This window comes from Pteropus vampyrus, unplaced genomic scaffold (assembly GCF_000151845.1).
Source record: "Pteropus vampyrus isolate Shadow unplaced genomic scaffold, Pvam_2.0 Scaffold56, whole genome shotgun sequence".
In the NCBI taxonomy this organism is placed as follows: domain Eukaryota; kingdom Metazoa; phylum Chordata; class Mammalia; order Chiroptera; family Pteropodidae; genus Pteropus; species Pteropus vampyrus.
The window spans coordinates 4,011,967-4,031,194 of NW_011888837.1; the positions used below are offsets into that span (position 1 = coordinate 4,011,967).

The window sequence follows — 19,228 nt, forward strand, 5'->3', positions numbered from 1 at the left end:
TTTTGGCATTTTAAAGCAAAAAAATATAATAGTTTCTTCTTTCGAAAACAGATTTTGTTCCTTAACTTACTTTCTCTAAAATTTTCCCCCCCTTAACAGACCATTAATACTGTATCAGAAGTTATTCGAGGCTGCCAAGTAAACCAAGACTACTTTGCTTCTGTAAATGCTCCTTCAAACCCACCAAGGTAGGAAAAGATACATATTGAGATTCCACTGAGGAAGTAAAAACTTAATTTGGGTTTTTAGTATATCTCATATACACATCTTGTTCTTTTAAGTTTAGTTGTACGTTTTGAAAGTAGAAATAATCTAACAAGATAAATAATTATGCTGGTATTTTTAAAAAGTTTATAGTCTTTGGAGCATATGTATTTGGCCTCTCATATCACCTCCTAGCTATGTGCCTTAAACCAATAAATCACTTCACGTCTCTTAGCTGCAGTCATCTTTTTGTGAAGGAGATGGAAATACTTTGTTTTTTTCAGTCAACAAAAATAACTGGTTATTGACTTGTGCACTTGAGTTGCAATGTTCCTTTTTGTTCTTTTCTTTTTAAATGCAACAGACCGGCAATTGTAGTACTTCTCATGTCCATGGTTAATGAAAGGCAGCCATTTGTATTGCGCTGTGCTGTTCTCTATTGTTTCCAGTGTTTCTTATATAAAAACCAAAAAGGACAAGGAGAAATTGTGTCAACACTGCTACCTTCTACCATTGATGGTAAGTAATTTAGTTCTAATTCTATTTTAAAAAGTAAATTGTCTTTTAAGCTTTTAATGGTAAAATATATCATAAATGATAAAAGACCCTGGATGTATAGAATATTTAAAATATGGCATTTCCTTGAATTTGCTTTAGAAATGTGGTTTTTAATTAAGATAATAATTTTCTGGAACATTACCATCAATAATTTGATGCCTATAGTGTTATTTTTTTATATTTCTTTATTCTGCTGCTTTTCTTCCAAGGTCTTTTTTTCTGTCATCTTTTTTTTTATTTTGAAAATCAGAATTTGAAAAATATTAGTTAATACTACTAATTAATAAACTTTAAATAGTATTTTATTACTATTGGTGTATATGGAAAACCACAATTAATTTTTGTATTATCATTATGCCTACCATCTTTGTAGCAACAGGTAATTCAGTCTCGGCTGGTCAGTTATTATGTGGAGGTTTGTTTTCTACTGATTCACTTTCAAATTGGTGTGCTGCTGTGGCCCTTGCCCATGCTTTGCAAGAAAATGCCACCCAGAAAGAACAGTTGCTCAGGGTTCAACTTGCTACCAGTATCGGCAATCCTCCAGTATCTTTGTTGCAACAGTGCACCAACATCCTTTCACAGGTAAAGTAGACAGTGAAATTTCTCTAAGAGGGAAAAAAGTTTTGACTATGTTTTTATGTCAGTGATACAAAGACTTAAGGGTGTCCTTATGCAGAAGAAAAAGGAAAGAAGCAAGGACTTACCTGTTTAAAAGCTCATTGTAAGCAGAAACAGTTTTGTGGTGAGATAGCAATAAATATTCTTATAAGAATGATTTTGCCAAATAGTTAATAAGGTCTGCATCACGACAGAAACACGCATTCTAGGCAGAAAGCTGTTTTTTGTTTTTGTTTTTATTTTTAAATCATCCACAATATTCTTGCATGTCATTTTCTCTCCTTGCTCAGTAGCTTAATTCGGGTCAGTTTCTGAGAGGGAATAAAGTGATTCATAACTGTATACCTTCCTCTTTTTTCTTCCCAGAGTAATTGGTCTTCCTTTTAGAACACATAGGTAGAATACCAGCCCATTGCTTACATAGTTAAACAGTATACCCCTTGATGCTTGTGAGGTCTCAAATCCTCAAAACCCCAAGGCATAGAATTTACCTAGTAAGATGGGAAAAAACATAACTAAAAAGGTTTGCATTCCTTTAGACTCCTAATGAGAACAACCAAGTTTCATTGACTTGTGGATGCTAAGGCATTTAGGAATATTATTATTAGGCGCTTTGCTCACATGTGCCTACCATGCTGTTGAACAAGTCAAGTTCATGCTTTAGCAAAACTATAAAGTCATTGACATTCAGAGTCATTCAGAGGTAGTAAAAACATGGATAAGTCTAAAATTGCTCTATCCACTGGAATTATCCTACCCCCTTCCTATGATCATATACTGTGTTCTCCTTAATTTTTAATTTTGCTACATTCATTGAATTGTTTTATTGTGAACATCAATAATGTTTCGTATGAGGTTTTAAAGAAACATCAACACTACCAATAAGAAGTTATAAATAAAAGCTTAAAAATTAACTAGTGAAAAGGGAGTTGAAAACTTCATTTGTTTAAAATTGGTTTATTTCGATTGAAAGTTTATCTTCGATTTATTATTTATCTCAGTGATTTTTAAAAACTACCTCAAAATATTCATATTCTTACTTATTTAATCCTTGGCATTCTCATGTTGATGTCTGTTGAAAACAGCTTTTCTTAAGCCAAATAGTAATTAACTGACCAACATCACTACAGACTTGCTCTAACATTGTAGTTAAAATTAATGCACAATGAGAAATCCTCAAGATAGTGGTGTCTTCCCACACTAAGTAATCACTGTGCTATGAAATTATCCTTTCTCTAAAATGTATATGCATTGTTATATATAATAAAAGATTAGAACTATCCTGTCCTAAATTATTGGCTTGGGTTTGTAGAGAGACTGTATTAAGAGATTTTTCTAAATTTAAATTTTTCTGAAGCAGAAATATTTATGAATAATTTTTAATATATAATTTTCAGGGTGATAAGATCGACAGACGGGTATGTATCACTTGTGTAAGCTTAGGCATTTTTCTCTTATAGCAAGGCTTTTCTTTGTCTTGGGTTTGCTGATTGATTTTTTTTTTTTTTTAACTGCTTGCTTGAAGTTACATTATACTCACACTTGTATGTGCCAGCAGGTTTATCTCTATCATAAGTGGGTCTCCAGTTTTTCTCCATGGGATATTGTAGTGGTGTTTTTAAGAACTGTGGGAATGACAATCTGAAGCTATACTTTTGCTTCCTCCGGGTCGCTTGCACTTTCAGGAATTCTTTGGTTTTGGCTTTTTGGTGGTTTTTGTTTGTTTTTATCCAAGCTTGCTTCTTTATTTCCCCCAAAACCACTTCAAAGGTAGTAAAATCTAAGAGTAAGAATTTTGCCTTTAGTTAATCAGCATGTGAGAGAACGTGATGATTTTTACATTAATTAGGTTATTGAAAATGTACACTAGTAAGTATAATTTTGTAATTTGAAAGATTTATAATATTATGGGTTATTCTGGATTAACCCATATACTACAACTACCACTAGGGAATTAGTATTTGTTGTGTGCAGGGGGAGTGTGATTTGTATTTGGTTTTGATTTGTTTTGTGGAGTGTTTGGCAAAAAAAAAAAAAAGAGTGTACCTTAAAGTCCATATTTGGGCATGTGTTCATTTGCAGTGTGGGTCGTAATAACCGTTAAGAATTGTATCTTTTTGTATGAGCATGATTTATCACATGTTAGTAACTCATACACAGACATATTTAGCGGCTTTAGCCTACAGAACTTTTCACATTAAGTATTTTGTAAGTAAACATGTCATTCATTTAAAAGGGAATTTTTTGGAGTTATAATTTGCGCATAGTAAGATGCACAGCCCTTAAATGTTCAAAGTGATTATTTTTGGTGGTTGAATATATCTCTGTAACAACCACCCAAAACAAGATGTAGGACATATTCATAATTTCAGAAAGTTCCATCATTCCCCTTTCCTATTAATTATCTATCCCCAGAGACCACCACTAGAAATTGAATCTGATCATAATACTTTAGAACTTTGTTTTAAAACTTTAACACTAGAAATTTAAAATGTTAGTTTTCATATTTTTTTTATAAGCAGTGGAAAATACTAAACTTGAAACCCACAAAGTAGGAATAAGAAGGATTTTTATTTAGAAAATGTAATAAGGGAAACATAGCTTATGTTAAAATAAGATGATTTAGCCTCAATTATTTTGTTTGTGGTTCTCTTCCATCCTGTAAAATATGTGATTCCTAGTAACTAAACCCTCAGGATGCTCTGAAATTATAATATCAACATTCATTTGTTTTTCCAAATCTCCTCGATAGTTCACACACTCTGGGGGCCCAAGAAGAGATAGGGACTTTTTCATGACTTAAACCTATAAACAAGTATACAGATAAGTAAACCAACAAAATTAATAATTTTAGAAAGTTGGGTGTGACTTCTGTTTAGCTGTTCCACATGTTTATCTTATAAAGAATCCATCAGGAGATCAGAAAGCACTGACATAGAATGTTTTAATAGCCTTTTAATGCCCAGTTTCTGATTTAAGTTTTGGAGAGATAGCACCTTGGATAGGATTTTGTTGGATTGATCTTATTTTTTAACATTTTAAGGTACATGGGACAAATACTATAGCTTTTTTGCTCTCATTAATAGTTTATATTTTTTTATTTGGGAAAATTTAGAACAACAAAAAGTGGAAGGAGAATGTTTTTTATTCTACTACCCAAAGATAACGTGTAAAACTTCAGTCATTTTTTTCTGTATTTTTTATTTATATACCAATCATCATTCATTATTCCATTTTATATTCTGCCTTTTTTCCTAATATGTCATTTTTTCTGTATTATGTTATTAAACATTAAATCAACATCACTTTCTATAATTGTGTAATATTTCACCAAATAGATATACCATAGGTTAACCATCTCCTTATTTTTGGACATTTAATTATCTTCCATTTTTCTCTATTATAAATTATGGTTTGATGAACATCAGAATAATATATCTACACAAAAGGGCATTATTGCATAGTCCCCAGTTTGTGTGTTTCCAATATGCATGGATTTCTGTTAATGCAGCAAAGCAAGGATCATCTGTATTTCACTGATGTAAAATATACATATATTTTACATATATATATACATACATGTAAAATATATGTATATATATATCCCAGCAATTATTTTTTCTTTTCGCAGTTCAAACTTTATTCTGCCATCTATTTTAAATTTGGGGCATTAGTTCTGCTTTTAATATGCTATGTAGTAGGTAGAAAGTCACAGAATTGAGAGCTAGAAAGGATAATAGTTTATAACACTTGTAAAACACTTACTGTGTACCATGCACTGTTCTAAGTTCTTTACATGTATTAAGCCACTTAATCCACTCCACAATACTGTGAGATACTTATTAACTATTACCCCTATTTCAGGATGTGGAAGAGAAGTTAAGTAAGGTTTTATGGCTGTTGAGGCTCAAACGTCTGTGTTTGAGATCATTTAACCCAACCATCTCTGTTTACTAAATGAGGAAATTGGGGCCCACACAGCATATAGAACTTGTACAAGATAGGACAGTAGAAGATTTGGTTCTTCAAATTCCCAACCAAATACCCTTTTTATTGACACCATACTGCTACTCTTAGAATTAAAATGTCAGTTCTTTTATACACACCAATACAAACATATGTATTTAGAAATGGGTAATATATGGTTTAGAAATCAGAATGATATAAAAACATACACAATAAAAAGGATTGGCCCCACCCCTGTCCTAGTTCCCCACCTCCTGTTATTTATTTCTTCTATAGTCTTCAAGTGTTTTTTATGCATATCCGTTGTTCTGCACCTTTGGGTTGGTTTTTTGTTTTTTCACTTTTTACACTTCGACTAGCTAAGTTAAATAAGATTGCAGTGTATTACGTTATCACTTTCCCCACAGCATCAACAGCAACATGTAGTCAGACTTGTATTTTTGCCAACCTGATGAGAGGTGAAAAAATGTTATCTCATTGAGTTTTAATTTGCATTTCTCTTACTAAAAGGTTTACTTGCTTTCTGTATGTTTATACACTATTTAAAGTTTTTCTGTGAGTTTTTCTTATATTTCATGTCATCTGCCCATTTTTCTGTTGGATTGTTAATCATTTCTTGTTTTATAGGAACTCTTATTAAATTAAGGACTTTAACCCTTGTCTGTAATAAGTTACAAATACATTTTTCCTAATATGTCATTTGCCTTTTGACCTTGGTGTTTTTTTTGTTTTTGTTTTTTTTTATTAAACTCTTATTGCTTCTGCATTTTAAGTCATACTTAGAAAGGCCTTTCCTACTTAAGTATTTTAAGGAATTTGCCTATATTTTTGTCTCATACTTCCTGGTTTCTTTTTTTTGCATTTAAATCTTTGTTCCATTTTTCTCAATAAACTATATGAGATCAGAATCCTCTGATCTTTTTTAGATAACTAGTTGTCCCAACATTTTTTAAGTCCGTATATAACCCACTGATGGTTGTGTGTTGGTTATATTTATGAGTTAGTATCACCTCATTGCTTTTTCATTTTTTTTACAGATTCCTTGGTTATTTTTGCTTATTTATTTTTCCATATGAACTTGAAAAACTAGGTGGTTTAGTTTTTTTTTTTTTTTGGATCACATTAATTTTATAAATTAATGTGAAGAATTAATATCTTCATGGTCTTGAGTTTTTCTGTAAGAACATGGTATCTTTCTATTGATTTATGTCTACTTTTCTGCTCTTTAGGAGCATTTTTAAATTTTTAAATTTTCTTTGTTTAGTTTTTATACAGCTTAGGTTGGGCTCAATCCTGTATCCTTTATCTTCTTTCCTCGCTATAGTAAATAGGATGTTTCATTCCATCTTCTATTATATCTTCTAAAGTTGTGTTTGACTTTGCTGTTCTTATCCTTCAATTAGACCCCAAAGGGCATACTTCTAGTAGAAGATTCAAATTTGAATCAAATTCCATATTTGTTTACTCAGACATCAGACAGAGATTTGATAAGATGTCCTTGTATAGACAATGTAGGTATATTTGGTACTTGCAAATGGTATTCCAAGTAATAATAAAAATTTTATATATAACCAGGGGAAATCAATGAAACATTTGCATTTATGACTTGAATACATAGTTCTAAGTTCTATAGCAGTCAACTGAGAAGAACTATCTTTTTTAACTTTTTAATTTACTTGGGTAATGAAGATATTGTGGGCACAGTAATAACATAAAGGCAAGGAAAAAATAAAAATAATGCATCATGTAAAATTAAATTCATCCTAATTAATGCTTACTTGGCAAATCATTTGAAGAGGTCTAATTTGAATTTGTTTAATTAAATATTAGTTATACTCAAAAATAGATTATAGAAGGGCCAACATATTGACATCAAAATGCATGAAATTAGAATAGTCTGGGTGATAGAATATTTTAAAACACAGCAATAGATACATTAAATCCATTTCTGTCTAGATATTTGAGTAATTGTATTTTGATATTTTCTGAAATTACTCTTAAAATGTTGCATTACTGTGCTAATTTCCATTATTTTTTTCAAATAAGTTTTTCTTAAAAATATAGGTTATATAATAGAATATGGACAGTGGCAATATTATCAGCTAAGAGAATATCCCACAGAGGAGATATAAATGTGTCATGTTAAAATTTAGAAAATTATAATTTTGATAGGCATGCTATGTTTTCATATTGTTTAATATACTTGGCAGCAATATAGTTAGTGATCTGAGGCACTTAGCTAACTTAAATAAATCTTTTTCCCCTTCATTATGTTTGTGGTTTCTCATTATCTGCCATGTTGTCAGTGAGTTTGTAACATGGTTTGTTTATTTTTCTGTTAGAGAATATATTCTCTAGTGGAAGTCGACTAATTCAGGAGATTATTTCTTCATATTTTTCTCATTGTTTTTTGAGAGAGATAGAATCTTTTTATCAGAAACTCGTTTTTAAAATTTTGATTGAAAGATCATAAATTTGCCTGGCAAATTTATTATTTTGTAAAGTGATTTAGGATTCCTGCATTTGCATCATACGTTTCCTCATTAGCAGACCCAATTTTTCCACTAATGGTATTTTAGGTAACCTGGTTTATGATTAGAAACATGAATCAATTCGAATTTCTGCTCTCTGTTCGTTTTGTGACATGCAGCCCATAGAGGGCACAAAAATACATTCTCTTGTTCAGTATCATTGAATTGAGAGTTTATCTCAGTTAGGAGGATATCTCAATATCGATGTCATTGAGAGGTTAAATATCATTTTATGCAAATGGGGAAGAATCTTAGGGCAACTTTAAGTTTGAAAAAAAAATAAAATGAGATTTCTGCCACTTTATCTATTACAGGGAAGCAAAATACAGACAAGAGTTGGATTACTAATGTTGCTTTGTACCTGGCTAAGCAACTGTCCCATAGCAGTAACACATTTTCTTCACAATTCAGCCAATGTTCCTTTTGTATCCTTTATATTGTAGTAAGATACATGTAAGTATTTATTACCTTTTTTATTTCTTCCTTTCAATTAGAGAGAGCTCTGTGCCTGAAATTTTTTAGTTCTTTTTATCTGTGTTTCAACTTTTTAAACTGTTAAGGTGGTAACGGTGCCCGATTAAGCTTTTTGTGTGCATATGTACATACCATTCTTTGGGCTATGCTTGGACTATATAGAGAATTTCTTGTAGAAACTTTTACATGAAATACATGTCAGATTCAAATTATAAAATAAAGTCCTCTAGATATTATGAACCATTAGGCTCCTTAACAAAGATTTCAGCTTACAGGACAAATTGCAGAAAATCTTGGAGAAGAAGAGCAGTTAGTCCAAGGCTTATGTGCCCTTCTGTTGGGCATTTCGATTTATTTCAATGATAACTCGCTTGAGAGCTACATGAAGTAAGTAAAGGGAAAATACTAAAGTAAAAAAAAATGACTTGCTTATGTCAAGAGATAATGATAAATTTTTTTCTGCCAAAGTATGGTGTAGACCAAGCTTTTATCTTTTATGACTTTTTCTTAAGCATCTCAATATGCTTATCTCTGTAGAGAGAAACTAAAACAACTAATAGAGAAGAGGATTGGCAAAGAGAATTTCATAGAGAAACTAGGATTTATTAGCAAACATGAGTTGTATTCCAGAGCATCTCAGAAACCCCAGCCCAACTTCCCCAGTCCAGAATACATGATATTTGATCATGAGTTTACAAAACTGGTAAAAGAACTTGAAGGTAAGATGAGAATGTTTATATTGGTATTCATTAGAAAGTATGATTATATCATATATGTATATTCTGGACATTGTGGATTATATAAGCCTAAAACTAGGAGTTTTTCTTAGCTCTTGGTCTGTAGTCCATTGAAGGGCTTTTGGCATTCAGTAAGATTGGAAAGTTTATTTCTTATCTCTCATGCAGTTAGGCCATATATTTTTACTAATTAAGTCTTAATAAAATAGTATTTTAGATGTTTAAAACAAATTTTAAATAAGCTTTCTTTTATAAAATTCCAGGTGTAATAACTAAGGCTATTTATAAGTCCAGTGAAGAAGATAAAAAAGAAGAAGAGGTGAAGAAAACATTAGAACAACATGACAATATTGTGACTCACTACAAAAATGTGATTCGAGAACAAGTATGTCCTGATAAATTGTATACAGTCTCTGATGTACTGATACTTTTCTATTTTAGGGAAGAATTTTTCCTGGCCTTTTAAATGCAGGAGGATACAGAAAGTAAAACTCATTACTTTCCTAAGTAATTCAAAAGCATCTGAATATTCAACAGACTGGGAACTTAATGTGTTTTAAGCATTATGCAGTATGTTGTGAATAAATAAATGAATCAGACATGTTTTTATATCTCACAGGGAGACATAACATGTTAAGTCTAGTGATAATCAAAGCTATATGGCAGCACTGAGAGGCACCTAGTTTAACTAAGTAGGAGGAGGGGCTTGGAGAAAACAGAGAAGCTGAGTTCTAAAAGGATGGCTAGGAGTAAGCTAGGCTAAAGGAGAGTAAAGAAAGAGGCAGAAAGTGTTACTGGCATGTATGTAGATCACGTGGTGGCTATATAAAGGAGAAATGTAAGAGGCAAGGCTAGAGGGAAGAAGCCCAAGAAGGAAGTGGTTGTGATGGGCTAGGGAGGGGAACTTCGGGCACTAATGGTAAGAATAACGATAATGGCTGCCTGGTTTTGTTTATGGTGTTCTAGGTCTCACATTTTAAACACTCTGTAAGGCACTCTGAATGAGAACTGCTTATGTGTTCTTACCTATAATCTACATTGTTGAGATTGAAAGTGTAAGAATCAAAATATAATGCTATATTTAGCATTCAGTGAGCTTTTCAGTTTATAAACAAATCAGTAAATTAGACTCGTCTTTGAATAACTAAATTTGAATTATTAAACTATACATGGTTTTTAGGATTTTTCATCTATAAATACTTGGAATGTGATGTTATAGCCTACACTTGGGGCTGATAAATGCAGTTGACTTGGAAGAAGAAAAAAGTAATTTGACATAATTACTAAAATGACTCTTCTTTAGAAATATTAAATATTCTCACCATTTAAAGTATTTCACAGTTAGGCAACAAGCATCGAGAACTATAAAATATTTATATAAACTTTGACATTTGAGAATCCATCCTAAGAAAATTCTCCAGAATTCAGGAAAACAGTTACATGGACTAAGATATTTATCGTAATGATATTTATCATTTAGGGAAATGGAAAACAACCTAGTGTTGCTTTTGAATATGAATTACGCATCTACAGATTAGATATAAAGTGAGCATTAAAAATTATGAAAACTAGCAATATAGGGAAGTTATGATTGAATAGTAAATTTAAGGTTCTAAAGTGATATATGGACTGATTATGACATGTTTAAAAAACTTGAATTGGAAAAAATTAGAAGAATAAAGAAATAGATCAAATTCCCACTAGGTCTGTTAGGGTGGTGAGAGTTAGAAGCTCTTTTTTCAGTCTTCAGTGTTACATGATTGTCTTTTAATGTTAAAAGTAATATGGATGCATATGTATGTATACATATACTAAGTTTCTTAAATAGTTAGGTATAAATTTCTTAAATGGTTTGATGGACCATAAAAATGGGATTTTTCAAGTTGATCTTCCCCACCCCCAATAATGCAGTGAGATTGCAGGATGTGCCATAGTGTTTATTAATGGTGTTTTACTTGAAATCTTACAGTTCTGCATATTAATGGACCTTGGTACATATATTAATGTATAACTGCTTAATTATTGAATGATTTTGGAAGCACTGAGTACTTTAATATCCTGACCCAAAATAATCTCTAATTTTTAATTTGTTCATCTTCTTAATACTAATTAGTATGAATTAAAAACACTTGAATTGTGATTTGTTTCACAGGATCTGCAACTTGAGGAATTAAAGCAGCAGATTTCTACATTAAAATGTCAAAACGAACAGCTCCAGACAGCAGTCACACAGCAAGTATCTCAGATTCAGCAACACAAAGATCAGTATAATCTTCTTAAAGTACAGCTAGGTAAGTGTAGCTAGCCATCACTATTGCATTGTTCCCAGGAGCTGGACAAAGTCAGGTTATTCTTGTGGACTAGTCTTTCTCTGACCTTAGTCACCATGACAAACGTATAAATCAGAGTTTGAAGTCCAGCCTCCTTATTACCTGTTTGATTATCTGATCCATTGACTCTCGACCTTGGCTGCAATTTAGAGTCTCCTGAGTTGTTTTGGTTTCTTTGTTTGTTTGTTTTTTAATAGCACCAATACTGAGACCCTGCCGAGTTTCTAATTTAATTGGTCAGGGCTTGGTCCAGGCATCAGTAGTTAGTACAAGCTCTTGCCCAGGTGAATGACTGGTCTAACCTTTCCATTACCCCATCTACAAAATTGAACTGATAATAGCATGTGAGAATTAAATGAAATAATATATGAAATTCTAATTCAGTGCCAGGTACATGGTAAGAGCTCAAATTCTTATAAGTAACATCATTCTATAGTGCTTATGATTAGAATGCTAGCTACTTAGAAATGTGATTTGTTTATATCAAGACTAAAATTTTCAGGAAAAAAATATTTTACTACTTCTATTCATGACAATAATTTGTGAGTTATCTTAGTCCACGTAGAAAGGTTTTCATTTGTGAAGACTTTATAAAGAGATTTTGTTTTCTCTTGTAAGAATGGACAGAATCAGAATTGAAACCTCTGTAATTCTTAATCTTAGATCATTAAGCCATGCAATTTAGTCTTAATAAGACTATGCTGTTTCTCTTCCCAGAAACCCTGAAAATATCAGTTTACTGGTTTTCTTAATAGACTATTTTGCAAAGATGAAGTATGCTTGCAAAAGTGCTATCAAAGTAATTGAATTAAGGCAATTTTATTTATATTTGAATCTTCTAATTCAAAAAATGAAAAACTTAAGTTTTATACTGGCTTTTCAAATTTTATTCCTGTCTAATAGGAAAAGACAATCAGCATCAAGTTTCTTCCAGTGATGGGGCTCAAATGAATGGCATTCAACCAGAAGAAATTGGTAGGTTGCGAGAAGAGATAGAAGAATTAAAAAGTAATCAGGAACTTTTACAAAGTCAACTGGCTGAAAAGGACTCTCTGATTGAAAATTTGGTAAGTAAATGTAAAAAAAATTTAAGTGAGAGATAAAGAGTAATTCTCATTATCCTGCTTGTTTATTTTTCTGGATTCCTTAATCCAAAGTATCATATTAAAATTTTAGAATATGAGCTATGTCAGACTAAAGTCTAAAGCTTCAGTGCTTTCTAGCTAATTGAATTTAAGCAACGTAGTTAACCTCTTTAAACTTGTTTTCTGATCTATAAAATGGTGGCAATAGTATCTGTTTCTTTGTTGTAGAAATTAAATGAGATACTTTATAAAGTTCTTTTAATACATGGAAATCTCTCAGTAAATAACTGCTTTTATGCTCTTTGTCCATATGACATCAGATAACTGCTTAGATTTAATAAGTTATTTGGTATAAGTATAAATTTATTGGCTATGAAGAAGTCGTAGACAACATGTGCTATCTTGAAATTTTGTCTTGAAATTTTATCAAAATTAAAATGTGAAATTTTTTGGTAAACATCTATAAAATGTAGCTTATATGTATACAGTTCTGTTTTGGATTTTTCCTTTTTCTTTAGACTGAATTATTTTAATAGTTTATTTCTATGCTATTTGTAGAAATCGTCCCTAACAACCCCTGGCACAAATGAAGCAACAGCTTCAGCTGGAGAGTCTGAACAAATTGCAGAATTAAAACAGGTAATTTTCAGCTTGATTCAAGTTCTGCTGTGTCTTGTTTTAATTATAATTGAGTAACCACCCTGCAGTTCCATTAATCTAAAATGACTTTGTCAGAATTAAGCAAAATTTGATAGCGACTACACCGTTTTAAAATTCAGGCTGTTTTAATTATATGGTAATGGTATTTAGCTTTTCACTGTTTTTTTATTTTTTAATGCTATTCTTTTTAACAGATCTCAGCATCTGACCCAGATTATTTGTAGATTATCAGCGAACTAACAATTAAGGAAAGTGTCAATATGTTTATAAGTAGCAAATGCGAAGGTATAAAATCTTATGCCTAATTTTCAAATACTTATTGACCATGATAATAGCTTGGGTTCTCATTTTAGCAACACATATACTAAGATAATCACTTGGTTAAATGTATTGGGTGTTTAAACCCCTCTGTCCAGAAAAATGTTGGTTTTAGAATAGGAAGGAAAAAAATAGGAAGTAAACTTGTATATATCTGAATCGCATGACTAGCTAAAAAGCAAAATAAACTTTTTCCTACTTGGTTAATTTATAATACTTATAAATTTTTATTAAACTAGATAGTATAGAATTATCTTTATCCAGCGAGAAAATTAAACATTTTTTCAATTACATTTGACCTACAATATTATGTTAGTTTCAGGTGTATAAGAAAGTGATTGGACATTTATTTAATTTATGAAGTGATTCCTCTAATAAGTCTAGTACCCACCTGACACCACACATATAAGCCTCGGGTGCACGCCGCAAGCGCATGGGAGTTGACACACTGCCTTCAGAGATTGAATTCTTAAGGAGGGACGGCAACATCTATAGGTCAGAGGTAGAAGTGCTGGGGGAGGGAATTAAAGAGGGTGGGGTAAGAAAGCCAAAAAGGTCCGTAATCTCAATATTTGCATAACTAATTTCAGTGATTGAAAAAACAAAACAAAACCACATATATACATGATAGAAAGTTTTAAGAGCACAAAAGAACTTTTTAGCATCTCTTCACTTTTTCAGTGTCTCCAGACATTGCCAAATATTGAGGGGGCTATCACTCCTGGTTAGGAACCACTGTTATAATTGCTTTTCTTTTCCTGTGCATTTTTGGGGGAGAGGGCTAAAAGTTTGGAAATTTCAACATTAATAATATATAAACTTTCAATTAATTTCCTTGTTTTTACTACAGTACTCCTTTAATCTGTTTGGTGGACCCTAGTCTAAAAATATCCTATTTCGCCCTTTCCAAATAATAAATCTCTAGTCTTTGGCCAGGATAAGAGGAATGGTTGCCTGATGCATAAGATTGGGGCAGGAATCTGGTGGTGTTCCTAAGCAAACTTTCAACCAGCCCTGCTGTTTTTGACCCCATTTTTACCCACACTTCTAGAGATATCTGATGGTACCAGTTCCCAGGCCTTTTGGTAGTTGGTGATGCATTGCAAGTTAGGTAGCAGCTTGGCTTTCTCAAAGGTCAGCTTAGGTTTCAGCTTTCTCGAGTGTGCCGAGTCAGTTAGCACTGTCATTTGCTATCTGGAATTCCCCAGTTTTATTGCTCTTTTCTCTTATTCCTTTGTCCTTGTAGGTTTCTCCCTTCCTCCCTCCCATCACGCTTCCCTCCTTCCTTCCTTCCTCCCTCCCATCACGCTTCCCTCCTTCCTTCCTTCCTTCCTTCCTTCCTTCCTTCCTTCCTTTCCTTCCTTTCCTTCCTTTCCTTCCTTTCCTTCCTTTTTTCTTTCCTTTCCTCCCCTCCTTTATGCTGTTTTCATGGGATCTCAGGAGGAAGCAGAGGTGAACATATTTAATAAATGTTTAATTATCCATCTTTAACCTGAAGTTCAAGAATAGTTCTTTAGGATTAGATTTTAAAACTTGGAAGTTGCGATTTTAGAGATGAGAGCCAAGAAAGGAAATACTTTTTTTATGTATTCTGTAAATAGAGATTTCCTTGATGAAATTAATAATATTTAATGTTACAACTCAACTGTTTTTTCCTCTTAGGAACTGACAACATTAAAGTCTCAGTTAATCTCACAATCTGGGGAGATCACCAAACTACAGACAGAAAAACAGGAGCTGTTACAGAAAACAGAAGCATTTGTAAGTTAATTTTTTTTTCTCCTGAAAAGTAGCAAATACAAGGTTGAGACGTTTTTTTCTCAGCCACTGTGGAAAAGAAGCAAATTTGTCAGAAAGCACCTTCCCTTTTGGTTACTGACTAGCCATAGTTCTAGTCACATAGATTTCTTGGCCATGGTGGCAGTCATAGTATAGACTCACTAAGTCAGTTTAATCAGTTACTTACTGATTCAGTTTGCTGGTATTTTGTATTTCATCCCATCTCTACCCTTCAGTCGAAGTTGGCAGGTTTGCTGCTGATATAAAATTGTCAAAAACCTTGTTGGCAACCCATACAATTCACAGGGGTCCAAGCTATCAGACAAGGAGATTCTCCTGGGTCCTCCTTGGATAACCACATCTCTATTCCAGCTTCTGCTGAGATGGTTAATTGGGTCCATGAGTCACACAGGCAACCTTTTTACAAATGGTTGTCCAGCCATACCCTTGGCGTTTCACCAGAACATGCCTTATCAATTATTCCAATAAAGATAGCCTCGGAATTTTCTAAATCTTCAAGTTCTGATTCCCTTTTGCTTAACAATTCCTTCTTCAATTTATCTCCTCTCACATTTTACTATAAACAGCAAGGAGAAACCAGGCCATGCCTTTGATCCTTTGCTCAGAAATATCCTCAGCTAAATATACAAGTTCATCACTTACAAGTTCTACTTTCCACAAAACACTAGAACATAATTCAGCCCAGATCTTTGCTACTTTATAACAAGAATCACCTTTCCTCCACTTTCCTTTAATGTTTTCTTCATTTCTATCACCAAAACCACCTTTAATGTCCATATTTCTTTCTATCAACATTCTGTTCATGACAGTATATGTTTTCTCTGCATAGAAGCTTTCTATACAGCTGTCCTCTTTCTGAGCGCTGACCAGAATTGCCTTTATTGTTCATATTTCTACCAATAGTTTCTTCAAGGCAACTTAAGCTTTGTCTGATGTGTACCTCAAAAGTCTTCTAGCCTCAACCAATTCTGAAGACCTTTCCACATTTTTAGGTATTTGTTACATCAGGACCTTACTTCCCAGTATTTTGTAGAAAAAAGATGGGGCACGACTGAAAAACTGATTTAAGAATACTTCTCATAGCACTTAAGGAAGTACTTGCATTTTACTAATTAATGGCATTCAGTTCAATGTCACCACCTATCTCTCTGAGATATAATGTCGACTTAACTTACTGGAAATTTATGAGGAAAAAGCTTTGCAAAATATTCTGTGCTTATTAAATGCTATGTTAGAGCTGTCTTGTCGATTGCTTTCCTGGTCTGACATTGAGGCAGCTTAACCCGGCCTTCCTTGGCCTCTGATGAGATTCGATGCCTCACCACGCCTAATTCAGCCTCCTGCTTTCCTGTAGGGACAGTTCATCTCCTTAGGGGGAGTACATTATTGCATGTAAATATGTAAGGAATTATATTTTATGCTATTGGAAGTAACATTTCAATATAGCAAGAAAATTAAATCACCTTTGGGATTTCATATTGATCAGAACTTTAAAGAAACTTTTTTTTTCCAATTTCTACTTTCAGGCAAAATCAGTTCCTGTACCAGTAGAGAGTGAAACTGTAATAGCTGCAAAAACTGCTGATGTAGAAGGGAGACTATCGGCATTATTACAAGAGACCGAAGAATTAAAGGTTAGTTCTGGCGAAACGTTTATTTATTGCAGATTATATGAAATGAATTTCTGGAAATTTTATTTTATTTCATTTCATTTCTCAAAGTCTTAGATTTGTGAAGAAAGCTAATGAAATGGGGTATAGTGTTATCTCACAACATGTCCACTTCTATTTTGATGATTCAAGATGGCACAGATAAAAATTTTTAAGTGCTCTTTCAAATAATGGTATTAAATATGTAAAATAAGAATGTATAGGAATGTACTTTGACAGTGAAAATCATTGAAAATAGGTTTCTTATCAATCTCTAATCACAATAAGAAACAACGAATACAGATTTAGCTAGTACATAAGCCTCATGTAGGCATTCCATAAGGCACATTAAACCTTTCCAGTCTGTTGTGTGACAGAGAAATCAGAATAAATAACATGAAGAAAAGAATGAGGTAGTAGTAATAAAAGTAAAAGTAATGAAGGAAAAAATGGAAAAAGAAAGATAATGTGTGATCGTGCCTTTTGGATTGTGGTCACAAGTGGCAGATTGTATTTGGAGTTATTTTTCTTGCCCATTTAATTGTATGTATAAAATTTTTTAAAACTTGAGTTCTAATTCTGATACTAACCAGGCTTCTGCTATAAAATGTTTTGTGTCCTTATTATTTTCCCCTATCTGAAATGGTATTATCTCTTGGGATCTTTTGAAGAATAACTAATTAAAACTATTGTTTGGATGTTAAACTCTATTTTTCTATTTTTCACAATAACCATCTTTGATGTGTAGCCTAACATAAATTCTCATGTTACTGGATAAGTGTGTGTGCGTGTGTGCGCGCGCACGTGTGTGTTTTAAAACTTCCTATCCACCCAGCTCCTACTCCCAAACTCCTCAGATTGGACAAGTCATAGAAAGAACCTATTTGTTAAAAACTCTAGGAGAGTGAATACTAATTTTCGATTAGTGATTTTCACCTGTCTTTTCCTAGAATGAAATTAAAGCTCTGTCTGAGGAAAGAGATGCTATTAAAGAGCAGCTGGACTCATCTAACAGTACCATTGCCATTTTACAAAACGAGAGAAACAAGCTCGAGGTGGATATTACAGACTCTAAAAAAGAACAAGATGATCTCTTGGTGCTGTTGGCTGATCAGGATCAGAAAATATTTTCATTGAAGAATAAACTCAAGGAATTTGGTCATCCAGTAAGATCGAAATGTTTTCCAAAAATGATAGATATTATGTTTCTTCATAATGCATTTTTGAAAATTCTACTGTAGCATGGAATTGTTGTGCCTATACATCTATACCACAGTCATGGATATTAGATAACGAATGTGATAGCATCCACACTGCTTTCACGGTGTTCGCTGAACTGACTTGAGACACAGATTAGGTGGTTTCCGGCATTCGTTAACTTCTCTTTTGGGCTTTGAGCCTAGGAAATGGATTGATTTGATTGCTCCTGTGGTAACAAAACTGTCACCATTTTAATGCACTATTCTGTTTTGCCATGTTTGATTCAGGTGTGTGTGTAGAGCGGTATAGCCATTTGTTGGCAAATTAACCTATATATTTCATCTCATATAAAAATGACAGGGAGCCTTAAGCATTAAGTCAAGGAAATCGGATGACTTGTAATCTATAATTACTAGAATACAGAGTTTATCAGTGGTATATATCACTATGTATTGAATATGAAGTAAACAAATCTTCATAATTTTAAATGTGTATTTTCTCTTTAGATTGAAGAAGAGGATGAACTTGAATCTGGAGACCAAGATGATGAGGATGTCGAAGATGAAGATGACAGCAAGGACCAGGGTCATATCCAGCTTTAAAATTTCTAGAATGCTAGAGATCATATTATAACTTTGAACATGGAGTCTTAAGACAGTGCTTTGGTTTGCTTCCACAGAAAATAAAATTTAGAAACCAAGTGGAAAACGTTCACTAATAAGACTATTGATGTATTTTTTAAACAATGCCACCCATGTTGAAAACTCTTAAAACTCTATGTAGAACATACATCTTTTATTGAAATTCATCTGAACTGTCCCAAAATATAATTTGTGAAGAGCTTGAAACACTAAAAATATACCATGTTAAGACATGTGGTGGCAGTGCTATTTGCCTTAGTTCATTGGTTGTTCACGTAAGTTCTGTTTGTTATTTTCACTTTTCAGAATTTATGACTACACATTTAATGTGTTTTGGAATCATTGTTTCTAAATTCATCATTGGAGCTCTTAGCTAATGATTTCCTTTTAAAGAAATGAAGTTGCTTAAAGGCAAGATCATATGGGCTGGGGGTGGGTATAATATATATCATCA

General features: G+C 32.7%; 1 protein-coding gene across 2 annotated transcripts in view; it reads left to right on the top strand.

The window, feature by feature from the left end:
- Positions 1 to 19,010, top strand: part of USO1 (USO1 vesicle transport factor) — a 67,928-nt gene extending 48,918 nt beyond the window's left edge. For both annotated transcript variants that reach the window (XM_011360554.2, XM_011360552.2), the window contains 14 exons: positions 100 to 188; positions 569 to 723; positions 1,136 to 1,347; positions 8,195 to 8,305; positions 8,623 to 8,741; positions 8,892 to 9,073; positions 9,355 to 9,476; positions 11,244 to 11,382; positions 12,325 to 12,488; positions 13,065 to 13,145; positions 15,147 to 15,245; positions 16,811 to 16,918; positions 17,884 to 18,099; positions 18,640 to 19,010. In XM_011360554.2, coding sequence (XP_011358856.1) covers positions 100 to 188; positions 569 to 723; positions 1,136 to 1,347; positions 8,195 to 8,305; positions 8,623 to 8,741; positions 8,892 to 9,073; positions 9,355 to 9,476; positions 11,244 to 11,382; positions 12,325 to 12,488; positions 13,065 to 13,145; positions 15,147 to 15,245; positions 16,811 to 16,918; positions 17,884 to 18,099; positions 18,640 to 18,735 — 1,893 coding nt within the window. In that variant the 3' untranslated portion in view covers positions 18,736 to 19,010. The remainder of the gene's footprint in view (positions 1 to 99; positions 189 to 568; positions 724 to 1,135; positions 1,348 to 8,194; positions 8,306 to 8,622; positions 8,742 to 8,891; positions 9,074 to 9,354; positions 9,477 to 11,243; positions 11,383 to 12,324; positions 12,489 to 13,064; positions 13,146 to 15,146; positions 15,246 to 16,810; positions 16,919 to 17,883; positions 18,100 to 18,639) is intronic.
- Positions 19,011 to 19,228: the final 218 nt, after the last annotated feature.